Genomic DNA, 14,446 nt, shown 5'->3' with positions numbered 1-14,446 from the left:
GAAGGAAGGAAGGAAGGATGGATGGAAGGAAGGAAGGAAGGAAGGAAGGAAGGAAGGAAGGAAGGAAGGAAGGAAGGAAGGGAAGGGAAGGAAGGAAAGGAGGGAGGAAGGAAGGAGGAGGAGGGAGGAAGGAAGAAAGAAATGAAGGGAAGGAGGGAGAGTGGGGGAGGCGGGAGAAGGAAGAGAGGGAAGGGAGAGGAGAGGAGAGAGGAGAGGAGGAGAGGAGAGGAGAGGAGAGGAGAGGAGGAGGAGAGGAGGAGAGGAGAGGAGAAGGAAGGAAGGAAGGAAGGAAGGAAAGGAAAGGAAAGGAACGGAAAGGAAAGGAAGGAAAGGAAAGGAAAGGAAAGGAAAGGAAAGGAAAGGAAAGGAAAGGAAAGGAAAGGGAGACGGGAAAAGGAGACAGGAGGGGAGGGTAGGAAAGAAAAGAGGAAGGAGGGAAGAAAGGAAAGAAAGAAGAAAAGTTAAGGGAAGAGAAGGGAAGGGGAAGGGAAGATTTCTAGCCAAAAGAGGCTAGACATTAAATTGTCTATTTCTTCATTAACTGGTTTGATTTTGCAGCCCTTTTTCTTCCAGTGCCCAAAATAATATCCATTAGAATCCACCCCACCCCTATTTTTTTTTTTTATTCTGTCTCCCTCCCCCTCCCCATAAGATCACCTGGGCTGAGATACCCTTCCCTCCGGAGCTTCATCCCGTTCCCCTTTTGAGTTCCCTGCGAGAGGGAGAGAGCGACCTGCCCTCCTGACGCTTGATCTATCACCAGAGATAAGCCAGGCGCTCCACTGAATCACACACACCCCCCACAAAAGACGCACTTGCAGTAATTCAATAAGCAGTAGGCCAGAAGCTTCGGCTCCTTCCAGTTGGTGGCCGCCATGTTCTCCTTGCGGTGCCTCTCTTGGAAAGTGTCGCTGACCCAAACTCGCCTCAGTTGGCTCACCAAGGAATGCTGGTTGGCCAGCCAGCATTCATCATTCTTCACGATGATACTGATGATCTGTTGAAGAAAGGGGGGGGGGAAACGTGGGAAGGTAAATTGCATCAGTTAATGTCCATTTAATGTTCTCTAAGTGGTGGCTTACAGCCTCTTGAGCCCCTAACTGACCTTGGAAGGATGGAAGGTCTGAGGCAATAGTGATAGCGCTTAATTTATATGCCGCTTTTTACAGCCCTCTCTAAGCGGTTTACAGAGTCGGCCTATGGCCCTCAACGATCTGGGTCCTCGGAAGGATCGATGGCCGAGTCAACCTTTTTCTTATTTTTTTTTTTTTATTATTCTGTCTCCTCCTCCCATAAGATCACCTGGGCTGAGATACCTTCCTCCGGAGCTTCATCCCGTTCCCCTTTTGAGTTCCCTGCGAGAGGGAGAGAGCAACCTGCCCTCCTGACGCTTGATCTATCACCAGAGATAAGCCAGGCGCTCCACTGAATCACACCCCCCCCCCCCACAAAAGACGCACTTGCAGTAATTCAATAAGCAGTAGGCCAGAAGCTTCGGCTCCTTCCAGTTGGTGGCCGCCATGTTCTCCTTGCGGTGCCTCTCTTGGAAAGTGCCGCAGACCCAAACCCGCCCCAGTTGGCCCACCAAGGAATGCGGGTTGGCCACCCAGCATCCACCATTCTCCACGATGATACTGATGATCTGTTGAAGAAAGGGGGGGGGGAAACGTGGGAAGGTAAATTGCATCAGTTAATGTCCATTTAATGTTCTCTAAGGGGTGGTTTACAGCCTCTTGAGCCCCTAACTGACCTTGGAAGGATGGAAGGTCTGAGGCAATAGTGATAGCGCTTAATTTATATGCCGCTTTTACAGCCCTCTAAGCGGTTTACAGAGTCGGCCTATGGCCCTCAACGATCTGGGTCCTCGGAAGGATCGATGGCCGAGTCAACCTTTTTCTTATTTTTTTTTTTTTATTCTGTCTCCTCCTCCCATAAGATCACCTGGGCTGAGATACCTTCCTCCGGAGCTTCATCCGTTCCCCTTTTGAGTTCCCTGCGAGAGGGAGAGAGCGACCTGCCCTCCTGACGCTTGATCTATCACCAGAGATAAGCCAGGCGCTCCACTGAATCACACACACCCCCCACAAAAGACGCACTTGCAGTAATTCAATAAGCAGTAGGCCAGAAGCTTCGGCTCCTTCCAGTTGGTGGCCGCCATGTTCTCCTTGCGGTGCCTCTCTTGGAAAGTGTCGCTGACCCAAACTCGCCTCAGTTGGCTCACCAAGGAATGCTGGTTGGCCAGCCAGCATTCATCATTCTTCACGATGATACTGATGATCTGTTGAAGAAAGGGGGGGGGGAAACGTGGGAAGGTAAATTGCATCAGTTAATGTCCATTTAATGTTCTCTAAGGGGTGGTTTACAGCCTCTTGAGCCCCTAACTGACCTTGGAAGGATGGAAGGTCTGAGGCAATAGTGATAGCGCTTAATTTATATGCCGCTTTTTACAGCCCTCTCTAAGCGGTTTACAGAGTCGGCCTATGGCCCTCAACGATCTGGGTCCTCGGAAGGATCGATGGCCGAGTCAACCTTTTTCTTATTTTTTTTTTCAGAAGTTTTTTTTTTTTTATTGAAAGAGTTTTAAAAAAACAAAAACATTTTTCCCCCTTTTTTCCCCCTCCCTCCCAAAAAAAAACAAAACACCCCCTCCTCCCCACCCCGGCTTCCCGGGTCAATCACAAGGTAAAGTTATACATAAACCAAACATAGAATAAAATTTTCCTTCCAATCCAAATAACCACATCCAAAGCTTTTCATCTCCCAACCCCTCCCATTACATAAAATAACTTTCTAATTATTCAAAGGCAATCTGATATTTCTTAATCTGATATCTGTTTTGTAGATAATCAATCCATTTTTCCATTCAATTAAATATCTTTCCTGCGTATTGTCTTTTAAAACGCTGAGATTTTAGCCATCTCAGCCAAATTAATAACTTTCAATATCCATTCTTCTATTGTAGGTATCTCTTCTTTCTTCCAGTATTGTCCAATCAATAGTCTTGCTGCTGTTATTAAGTTCAAAATCAATTTAGTCTCAATCCCTGTACAATCCGTTATAATTCCCAAAAGGAAAAATTGTGGCAGGAACTTTATCTTCTTCTTCAGTACATTTTGAATAATCCACCAAATTCTTATCCAAAAGACCTTAATTTTCTTGCAAGTCCACCAAATATGAAAATATGTAGCATCATCACAATCACATCTCCAACATTTCGCTTGGATATTAGGATACATACATGATAATTTTTTGGGATCTAAGTGCCATCTATAAAACATCTTATAAAAATTTTCCCTTAAATTCTGTGCTTGTGTAAACTTAAAAAACTTAAAATTGATGGCCGAGTCAACCTTGAGCCGGTCAGGATCGAACTCCTGGCAGTGGGCAGAGTCAGCTTGAAATTCTGCATTCTAACCATTGTGCCACCAACAGCTTGCTTCTTTCCATCCTTCCTTCCTTCTTTCCTCCCTTCCTTCCTTCCTCCCTTCCTTTCTTTTCTTCCTTCACAAACAATAGCAGTACTTTACAGCCCACTCTAAGCAGATTATAGAGTCAGCCTATTGACCCCAACAATCTGGCTCCTCATTTTACCAAGAAGGATGGAAGGATGAGTCGACCTTGAGCTGGTCAGGATCGAACTCCTGGCAGTGGGCAGAGTAAGCTTGAAATTGTGCATTCTAGCCATTGTGCCACCACTCCTTCCTTCCTTCCTTCCTTCCTTCCTTTACAGCCCTCTCTAAGCAGATTATAGAGTCAGCCCTTTGACAAGTGGTGGATTTATGCCAGTTCGCCCCAGTTCGGGTGAACCAGTAGTGGCGGCGGCGGGAAGCTCCGCCCACCTGCCCAGACGTCATCAAAAACACTCTGCACATGTGCAGAAGTGCTGAGCGCTCGCAAAGCAAGCATGCGTGCCACCGATAGCAAACCAGAAGCACCGGGATTTGAATCCCACTACTGCTATTGCCCGCAACAATCTGTGTCCTCATTTTACCCACCTCAGAAGGATGGAAGGCTGAGCGAACTCCTGCCAGTGGGCAGTGAATTAGGCTGCAATACTGCAGTCTAACCACTTCGCCACCAGAGCTCTCTTAAATCCAGCTGGGTACCTTTCATTTAGCATCAGGTGTTGAAAAGCAATAACCGTACCTTAATGGCTTGAAACTGGAGATCGAGCCGCATGGTGCTGGTACTGGGGGAACCGGGCCGAACCGCTGTCTGGGTCCCGCCAGGTAAGAGCAAGGTGATGAAACGGTTGGGATTTGCCGCCAGGACGTCCCGCAAAGGCTTGGCGTCTTTGTGTTTTAAAAAACTCTGGGGTGGGGTTGTTGTTGTTTTTGGAAAGTGGAGAAGAAGAAGAAGAAGAAGAAAAGAAAAACTGCTTGGTGAGGATGGCCATCTAACGTTTACGAAAAAGGCCCAAGGCCTCCAGGCTAAACTGCAGCTTGCCAGGGTTCACGGCCAGCCAGTTCTTACCATGAACATCCTGCTCCACTGTGGGTCATTCAAGGTCGCTTCCATCATGAAGAGCTCCACCGTCTGAGATGGATGGCGGGTCAGGAACTTTATCAACGGTTCTCGGAAGGGGCTGCCAGCCTGCAAAGTAGGTTACAAAGGGAAGAGGGCCAGTTAACTCGTGAGCATGCAGAAAGCAAGGTCGGCTGGTTTTTAAGAGGGAGGGAGGGAGGGAGGGAGGGAGGGAGGAAAAAGGACAGAGAAAAGAAAGGAGGACAGAGGGGAGGGAGGGAGGAAAGGAAGGAAGGAGGATAGAAAAAAAGGAGGGAGGAAGGGAGAAGAAAGGATAGAGAGGAGGGAGGAAAAGAGGATAGAAAGAAGAAAGGATAGAGAGAAGGGAAGGAAGAAGAGAGATATAGAAAGAAGAAGAGGATAGAGAGAAGGGAGGGAGGGAGGAAAAGGATAGAAGAAAGGAGGATAGGGAGAAGGGAGGGAAGGAGAAAAAAAAAAAAGAGAAGAAAGAGGGTAGAAAAGGGAGGGAGGAAAAGAAGATAGAAAGAAGAAAGGATAGAGAGAAGGGAGGGGGAGGGAGGAAAAAGGATAAAAGGAGGATAGAGAGAAGGGAGGGAGGGAGGAAAAAGGATAGAGAAGAAAGGAGGATAGAGGGGAGGGAGGGAAGGAAGGAAGGAAGGAGGATAGAGACAAAGGAGGGAGGGAGAGAGGGAGGGTGGGTGGAAGAAGAAAGGATAGAGAGGAGGGAGGAAAAGAGGGTAGAAAAAAGAAAGGAGGATAGAGACAAGGGAGGGAGGAAAAAATAGAAGAAAGAGCAGTTTGGAAAACATTAAAAAAAATCAGGTTCTTTACCTCAATCAACATGGCTCGTTCCGTTTTCATTACCACTTCCAGCAAAGGTTTGACCAGCGTCTGAGGAGCAGCTGGGATCAGATGAAACAGGTTTATAATTGCGGAGCAGATCTTCATTTCCTGCAGATGAAAACAGAAATATCAGCTAGCTTCCAGCGGTTAGATACACAGTTTTTATATATGTATGTATGTATGTATGTATGTATGTATGTATGTATGTCGGTCGGTCTTTGGTTATTCGGGTTTTCTCCCGCGTAAAATTGGAAGTGTCTTGGCGACGTTTCGACGAAGTCTCATTCGTCATCTTCAGGCTTCAGCTTCGTGCTTCTGGGAGCAATGTGTGCTCGCGGCTGTTTCTTCCTTTTAACTGCTAGTGGGGGTTTGAACTGATTGGGTGGGAGCTTGGCTGTGCTCTGATTGGATGGGGGGTTTTTTGTGCTCTGATTGGCTGGGGGTGTGTCCTGTTTGGGTGGGGGCTTGGTTGTGCTCAGATTAGTCTGAGTTGCAGGGGGATTTGAGCTGGTGAGCTGCATACATACATAGATACACACACACACACATATATGTATATGTATATGTATATGTATATGTATATGTATATGTATATGTATATGTATATGTATATGTATATGTATATGTATGTACGTATGTATATATAAATATACGTATGGCCCTAACCGAAGCTACAGCCCTGTTTTCTACAGGGGATGATGGCTAGCAAGCCAGAGCAAAGAGTTAAACCATGGTTACTTACCCCCAGGCCGTTTAAGGAGCTGCACCGGTTTGGAGGGGGTGAGTGGGTTTGATCTAGGGTTATATTTGGGCAGTGAAATCTTTTCTCCTTTGTTTTTAATGGAATGACGGAAGCAGGGGTGGGCTTCAGATGCTTTAGCAATGGGTTCGGTGCTGGGTGGGTGTGGCCATGGTGGGTGTGGCCTAGTCGTCCTCCACAGGCTCCAGAGGCTTTCCTTGAGCCTCCGGGAGGGTGAAACCGGCTTCTCCCAGGCTCGGGAGGCCCTGAGTCGTCTGGAAAAAGGCCCACTTCTGGACTTCCGGAACCTCCAGTAGGCCCGTTTTTTGCCCTCCCAGACTCTCCACGCGGCCCCTGCCCTTACCTGGAATGATGAATGGGCCGCGTGGAGACTCCTGGGAGGGGAAGGGCGGGGTGGGAGGGGCAGGGTGGGACGTGGATGGCCAGCCAAGGGTGGCATTTGGGAGTTCGCCGAACCCCGCCGATCCTTGGCTAGAGGATTGCCCGAACTCTGCCGAACCCCCGGGAGCCCACCCCTGAGGAGGATGGGGAGGGAGAGGAGGAAGAGAGGGAGGGATGGAAAGTTATGAAACTCCAAAGTGGAATGTTTCTCTTCAAAAAAAGGCAAAATGCGCTCCAGGGCTGAAAATGGACAGGATCAGACCGTAAAATGGCTTTCTCTCTGGCTTTCAAGAGATTTTTCTCCAGGACTGCGGTTGAGCGATTCATGAGGACTAGCTGCTTTAAAAATCCAACGCGTGCCACAACGGCTGTGCCTCCTTTTTTTTTTACAAGATGGCTATTTTCTACTAGTTTTTTTTTTTTTAACACTGGATTGCTAAAAAAAAAAATGCCGTAAAAAAGAATCTGTATTAAATCTAGAAAGGTGACTGCATTTTCAGGGTTTGGAGTAGCTTCCAAAATGGGGACCTCCGTTATTTCTTTTCGGTTTGACATTAGCAACTCAAAACATTCAGAGATATATAAATACACACACACACACACACCAAAATCTCCTAGTGGAAAAAAATAAAGAACATGCTTAAAACTCCTTCACACGGCAAGTGTTACGTAAACAACTCTGTCACAGACGACAAAACAAGAGGACAAATCACAGCACTGCACTCCAAGGCACAATGCACTCTGCCCTGACGGGCAACAAAGACAACTAACAAAACACACCAAAGATAACAATGGAACCAAAAAGGTAGTAAAAGGAACAACAGGGAGAAGAAGAGGGAGGGGAGGGAGGGAAGGAAGGGAGGAATGAAGAAGGAAGAGGAGAAAGAAGAGGACGGAGGGAAGGAAAGGAAGGACAGGGGAGGGAGGGACGGAGGAAGGATGGAAGGGGAGAAGAAGGGGTGGGGAGGGAAGGAAGGAGGAATGAAGAAAGAAGAGAAGAAAGAAAGGAGGAGGAGGAGGGAGGAGGGAGGAAGGAAGGAAGGACAGAAGGAAGAGGGGAGGAGGAGGAAGGAAGGAAGGAAAGAAGGAGGAGGAGGAGGGAGAGAGGAGGAGAAAGGAGGAGGAAGAGGAATAGGGAGGAAGGAGGGAGGAAGGAAGAGGAGGAGGGAGGGAAGGAAGGAAGGAAGGAAGGACAGGAGGAAGGACAGAAGGAGGAGGAGGAGAGGGAGGGAGGGAGGGAGGGAGGGAAGGAAAATGAGGAGGAGGAAGGGAGGGAGGAAGACAAGGAGGAAGAAGAGGAAGAGGAATAGGGAGGGAAGGAGGGAGGGAGAAAGGAGGACGAGGAGGGAGAAGGAGGGGAAAGGAGGGAGGAAAGCAAAGGAGGAAGGAAGAGGAGAAGGAAGGAAAGTAAAGAAGGAAGACAGAAGGAGGAGGGGAGGGGAGGAAGGAAGGAAAAAAGGAAAAGAGGAGGAAGAGGAGGAGGAGAAAAAAGAAGATGACAAGGAAAGGGAGGAGAAAGATAGCAAGCAAGGAAGACACAGAGGAAGGTAAATGAAGGAGAAAGGTGAAGAGGAGGAGAAGGAAGTTGAGAAGGAGGAGAAAGAGGCAGAGGAGGAGGAGGAGGAGGAGGAGGAGGAGGAGGAGGAGGAAGGAGAGGAGGAATCATCACTTCCTTGTGCCTCTACCATCAATTCTCACCTCTACCCCTTCCACGGCAGGCTGAACCAAACAACAGAAGAAAGAAAAGAAAAGAAAAAACAAAAAAATTCACAGCATGAACAACAACAAAAAAGGGAACACAAATGCCAAAAAAAAAAGCAAAAAAACAAAACAAAAAAATGTGTATGTGCTGTTTGCTTTGGACTGCAAAAAAAAAAACAAATCAAAAAAAATCAACCAAGAAACCAAAAACTTGATTTTTTTTTTAATTTTTATTTAAAGTATAGGGATCATGTTCTCACCTCAAACTGACCGAATGGAGACAAGGAACATTTCCTGCCCTCTGCAATACTGTCCTAAGGATGGATGGGAAAAGCAACTTTTTTTCTTCTTTTTTGTTCTTGGAACACACACACACATGGAATACACAAAAGTTCCCCATAGTTCCAAAAAAATTTTTTTAAAAAAAAAGCAGACTGGGGTGGGCCTGGTTGGGGAGGGGGAGGGGGGAGATTAGAGCTGGACAAGATAGTAAAAAGCAGAATTCAGATTCTTGGAGGTGGCGACAGACAGAGTGGCGTGCAGAGGTCCCACAACTAGAAACTCCCCTTCTGATGGTTGAGAGAGAGAGAGAGAGAGAGAGAGAGAGAGAGAGAGAGAGATAAAATTAGAGAGGGGAGAGAGATGATAGATAGATAGATAGATAGATAGATAGATAGATAGATAGATAGATAGATAGATAGATAGATAGATAGATAAATAAAATTAGAGAGGGGAGAGAGATGATAGCTAGATAGCTAGATAGCTAGATAGCTAGATAGCTAGATAGCTAGATAGCTAGCTAGCTAGATAGATAGATAGATAGATAGATAGATGATAGATAGATAGATAGACAGACAGACAGATAAAATTAGAGAGGGGAGAGAGATAATAGATAGATAGATGATAGATAGATAGATAGATAGATAGATAGATAGATAGATAGATAGATAGATAGATAGATAGATAGATAGATAGATAGATAGATAAAATTAGAGAGGGGAGAGAGATGATAGATAGATAGATAGATAGATAGATAGATAGATAGATAGATAGATAGATAGATAGATAGATAGATAGATAGATAGATAGATAGATAAATAAAATTAGAGAGGGGAGAGAGATGATAGCTAGATAGCTAGATAGCTAGATAGCTAGATAGCTAGATAGCTAGATAGATAGATAGATAGATAGATAGATAGATAGATAGATAGATAGATAGATAGATGATAGATAGATAGATAGATAGACAGACAGACAGATAAAATTAGAGAGGGGAGAGAGATAATAGATAGATAGATGATAGATAGATAGATAGATAGATAGATAGATAGATAGATAGATAGATAGATAGATAGATAGATAAAATTAGAGAGGGGAGATAGATAGATAGATAGATAGATAGATAGATAGATAGATAGATAGATAGATAGATAGATAGATAGATAGATAGATAAACCCAGGTTCTTGAGATTAGACACCACCAGTCTGTTCATTCTTACATACACACAAACACAGCGTGGCCTTTTGGAGTGTTTTAAGAAAACTGTCTGAAGAAGGGAGAAAATGCAAGTGGAGAGATGGATTTCTGGCGAGAGGATGGGACACACGGGCTTTGGAGACCACCTGGATCAGGGGGCTCCAAATATGGAAAGTTTTAAGGCTTATGGACTTCAACTCCCAGAATTCCCCAGCCAACATTCCCCAGCAAAATCTACCCTACCCTATCCTAATCTATTCTATCTTATCTTCCTTCCTTCCTTCCTTCCTTTCCTTCCCTTCCTAATTTTTCCTTCCTTCCTTCCTTCCTTCCTTCCTTCCTTCCTTCCTTCCTTCCTTCCTTCCTTCCTCCCTCCAATTTTTCCTTTCCTTCCTTCCCTCTCTCCCTTTCTAATTTTTCCCTTCCTTCCTTCTCTTCCTCCAATTTTTCCTTCCTTCCCTTCTTCTAATTTTTCCTTTCCTTCCTTCCTTCCTTCTTCCCTCCTTCTAATTTTTCCTTTCCTTCCTTCCTTCCCTCCCTCCCTTTCTAATTTTTCCCTTCCTTCTTTCCCTTCCTCCAATTTTTCCTTCTTTCCTTCTTCCCTTCTTCTAATTTTTCCTTCCTTCCTTCCCTCCCTTCCTAATTTTTCCCTTCCTTCCTTCCAATTTTTTCTTCCTTCCTTCCCTCCCTTCCTTTCTAATTTTCCCTTCCTTCCTTCCTTCCTTCCCTCCCTCCCTTTCTAATTTTTCCTTTTCTTCCTTCCTTCCCTCCCTCTTTTTCTAATTTTTCCCTTCCTTCCTTCCCTTCCTCCAATTTTTCCTTCTTTCCTTCTTCCCTTCTTCTAATTTTTCCTTTCCTTCCTTCCTTCCCTCCCTTCCTAATTTTTCCCTTCCTTCCTTCCAATTTTTTCTTCCTTCCTTCCCTCCCTTCCTTTCTAATTTTCCCTTCCTTCCTTCCTTCCTTCCCTCCCTCCCTTTCTAATTTTTCCTTTTCTTCCTTCCTTCCCTCCCTCTTTTTCTAATTTTTCCCTTCCTTCCTTCCCTTCCTCCAATTTTTCCTTCCTTCCTGGTCATTGGTGCTCTGTAATGATCTCCAACGTCTCAGTGGAGATAACCCAGAACACCTCCCAAGGGTGAAGCTTGGGAAAAACTGAGCAAGCAATTCACTCAAGATGAAATTGCCAATCTTGTGGTCCAGCCACCCTTTCCACACCACAGGTATCTCACACACCGTTCACTCGGGGTGGAGTGGGGAGGGGAGGGCTTCCTTGCACTTCAGCTCATGCTTCAGCTCACTGCCTCTCAATGCTACAGAGGGGCTACGTGCCGATTATTGAAAAAAATAAAACCGCTTCCATCCTAGGGAAAAAAAACAAGTTCTTAAAAGTTTCGGAATCAAAACATGGCGGTTAAACACGACGTTTCTCCTTTCTACGACGTAAGCGTCTCTCTCTCTCTCTTCGCGCTCAAAGCCCCCGAAAAAGAACCTGCTACTTACGTTTCCATCGCTCCTCTGTCCGCCTTTATGGGTAAGGACGACCACCTCCATCCATTTACGCAGGTGTTGCTAACAAAAAGGATTAAAGAGACCCGTCAGATCCTGTAGATCCTGATGAGAAAAATCACTCTGCGTGGATCTCCACGTGCCAACGTTTTCCCCCCCACTTCCTCATGTTTCCCTGCAAACACAGGATTCACTTTTTCTCTTATTCCCCTGAGGGTTGAGCACTTTCATAAATTCATTATGTCAGAGTATGAATATTCATAGACTGGAATAGGTCAGCCAATGGGGCCTGTTTGGTAACTGAAACAAAGTATTTGTTGTATTGAGACATAAGAGACAGTTTGGAGCCTGGGCGTGGCTTAACTGTTCTGTTGTTCTTCTCTGTCATGAAAAGAAGGACCAGGGGAGACATGATAGCATCTTCCAAGATCTCAGGGGCTCCCACAAAGAAGAGGGAGTCAAGCTCTTCTCCAAAGTACCCGAAGGCTGGACAAGAAGCGATGGGTGGAAACTAATCAAGGAGAGAAGCAACCTAGAACTAAGGAGAAATTTCCTGACAGTGAGAACAATTTATCAGTGGAACAACTGGCCTGCAGAAGTTGTGAATGCTCCAACACTGGAAGCTTTTAAGATGTTGGATAACAATTTTGTCTGAAGTGGTGTAGGGTTTCCTGCCTAAGCAGGGGGTTGGACTAGAAGACCTCCAAGGTCCCTTCCAACTCTGCTATTCTATTATTCTGAATCTCCATAGGCATTTAAGAATACGGTCGAGCTCCTCCCCCGTAACTTCTGCCTTCCTTCCAGAGTCTTACCATCATCTGGTCGCAAAATTTGTCGTTAAACGAGTTGGGGAAGAGCCTCGTCACCGATGTCAGCCTGTTGACCACGTTGAGGGTTAGGCTCCGATAGTCGCCCAGCATCATGAGCAACGGTCTCATGTGGGTGTGGATCTGGTCCACTTCGATGGTTGCGCCTTCCAAAAACTGTGAGGGGCCGAAAACAGGCAAGGATCGGAGAACGCCGAGAGAATGAAAATCAAATGCTCCCATGATGCTACTATAACCGCGATCATAATAGGGCCACATCCTTCCTGGTTATTATCACTGGGCCGACATAGCCTGTGACCTACGATATAGGTCAGGGGTCGGCAACCGGTGGCTCTGGAGCCGCATGTGGCTCTGGAGCTGCATGTGGCTCTTTCATCCCTCTGCTGCGGCTCCCTGTCATCGGTCGGCTCCACAATTGGTAGGGTTTTCGGTTAGGACAGGTAGAGGAGAAAGGACGCCGTGCTAGGAGGAGACTCTATGGTGAGGGAACCAGACTTCCGGTCGGCAGAGGAAAAAGGATGCCGTGCTAGGAGACGACTCTATGGTGGGGGAACTGGACTTCCGGTTGTCTCCAGAATTGAACGGGGGTCTTTCCCGGGAGGGGGGGCGGGGCTTCCGGTTAGGACCTTTGTGGCTCTTTTGAGCGTTTAAGGTTGTTGACCCCTGATATAGGTCGTACTCAAGTTACGACCACCATGGAGCCATTTGCAGCATGCCACAGGCCCGTGACCACATTTTACGGCGGTTTTTCCCCAAAACCAGCACTTCCGGTTTGGGCAAAACCGTGCCCCTAATGAATTGTGGGCCACGCTTCTTGACCGCCACTGCTTGTTTTACAACTATCAGGTTTGCTTTAACGACTGCTGCCAAAAAAAGGTCATAAAATCTGGATCGGTCACACACCCACACCCAATCCTTTTTACGATCATCACAACTTAATGAGTGTAACGGGCAAGGCAGCATGACGGTCGTAACCCGAGGACTACTTGGTTCAGGTAGTCCTCGACTTAACAACCGCAATTGAGCCCAACATTTCTGTCGTTCAGGGAGACCTTTGCGAAGTGAGGTTTGCCCCGTTTTACAAACTTCCTTGCTGCCGTTAAGCGAATCATCGCAATGGTGAAGTTAGCAACACGGTTGTTAAGTGAATCGGGCTTCCCCTTTTGACTTAGCTTGTCAGAAGGTTGCAAAAGGGGATCACGTGACCTCGGAACACAGCGACGGTCGTAAGTATGAACCCGCTGCTAAGTAAGTATCTGAATTTTGATTACGCGATCGTGGGGATGCTGCAACGGTCGTAACTGTGAAAACCAGTCGTAAGTCCCTTTTTTCAGTGCCGTTGTAACTTCGGACGGTCACTAAATGAATTGTTGTAAGTTGAGGACTGCCTATACGTAGCTTGGTTTATTTCACCAGCCTAACCCAGTGATACTCAATCTCAGCAATTTTAAGCAAGGTGGATTTCAACTGGGACACAATGACACAAGATGCTGTGTTGGTCAGATGGAGCGGACAGCCCAGGTTCGAGACCTAAGCTCTGTGCAAGAGCGAGCTCCCGTTCCTTGCTCCAGCTCCTGCCCATCTAGCAGTTTGGATCGTCTGGATTACTGCAATGCTCTCTACATGGGGCTCCCCTTGAAGAGCACCTGGAGGCTCCAGTTAGTCCAGAATGCGGCTGCGCGGGTGATAGAGGGAGCCCCTCATGGCTCCCATGTGACACCTCTCCTGCGCAGACTGCACTGGCTACCTGTGGCCTTTCGGGTGCGCTTCAAGATTTTGGTAACTATCTTCAAAGCGCTCCATGGCATAGGGCCGGGCTATCTACGGGACCGTCTGCTGCCACCGATTGCCTCCCACCGACCCGTGCGCTCTCACAGGGAGGGACTCCTTAGGGTGCCGTCAGCCAGGCAGTGCCGACTGGCGACGCCCAGAGGGAGAGCCTTTTCTGTGGGGGCTCCCACCCTCTGGAACGAACTTCCCCCAGGTCTTCGTCAACTTTCCGACCTTCGAACCTTTCGCCGCGAGCTTAAGACACATCTATTTATTTGCGCAGGACTGGACTAGAATTTTAAATTTTAATTTGGTTTTAATGGGGTTTTATTATTTTTATTGCAATTTTTAACATTCGGCCTTATTTAATAAGTTTTTTAAATTGGTGTTTTATTCTGTATTTATATGTATGTTTTTATTAGGCTGTAAACTGCCCTGAGTCCCCTGGGAGATAGAGCGGTATATAAATGTGATTAAAAATAAAAATAAAAAAAAGTTTGAAAGCATGAAAATGCGAGTAGATCAATCGGTACCACTTCGGTGGGAAGGTAAATAGCGTTCCATGTGCCTTTGGCGTGTAGCCATGCTGGCCGCATGACCACGGAAATTGTCTTCGGACAATACTGGCTCCCTCGGCCAAGAAACGGAGGTAAGACCTCACCCTAGAGTCAAACACAACTGGACAGGGACTTCTTCTCC

General features: G+C 46.5%; 1 protein-coding gene across 1 annotated transcript in view; it reads right to left on the bottom strand.

The window, feature by feature from the left end:
- TRRAP (transformation/transcription domain associated protein) overlaps nucleotides 1-14,446 on the bottom strand; it is a 141,439-nt gene that overhangs the window by 86,738 nt on the left and 40,255 nt on the right. Inside the window, exons 30-37 of the mRNA XM_058157098.1 lie at nucleotides 11,963-12,133; nucleotides 11,145-11,213; nucleotides 8,431-8,484; nucleotides 8,168-8,188; nucleotides 5,317-5,436; nucleotides 4,474-4,593; nucleotides 4,147-4,311; nucleotides 2,097-2,278 (exon numbers count right to left, since the gene is read on the bottom strand). Coding sequence (XP_058013081.1) covers nucleotides 2,097-2,278; nucleotides 4,147-4,311; nucleotides 4,474-4,593; nucleotides 5,317-5,436; nucleotides 8,168-8,188; nucleotides 8,431-8,484; nucleotides 11,145-11,213; nucleotides 11,963-12,133 — 902 coding nt within the window. The remainder of the gene's footprint in view (nucleotides 1-2,096; nucleotides 2,279-4,146; nucleotides 4,312-4,473; nucleotides 4,594-5,316; nucleotides 5,437-8,167; nucleotides 8,189-8,430; nucleotides 8,485-11,144; nucleotides 11,214-11,962; nucleotides 12,134-14,446) is intronic.

The sequence above is a fragment of the Ahaetulla prasina genome, chromosome 14 (assembly GCF_028640845.1).
Source record: "Ahaetulla prasina isolate Xishuangbanna chromosome 14, ASM2864084v1, whole genome shotgun sequence".
Lineage (NCBI taxonomy): Eukaryota > Metazoa > Chordata > Lepidosauria > Squamata > Colubridae > Ahaetulla > Ahaetulla prasina.
The sequence above is the reverse complement of the archived record's forward strand: the minus strand, read 5'-3'. Positions and strand labels throughout refer to the sequence as shown.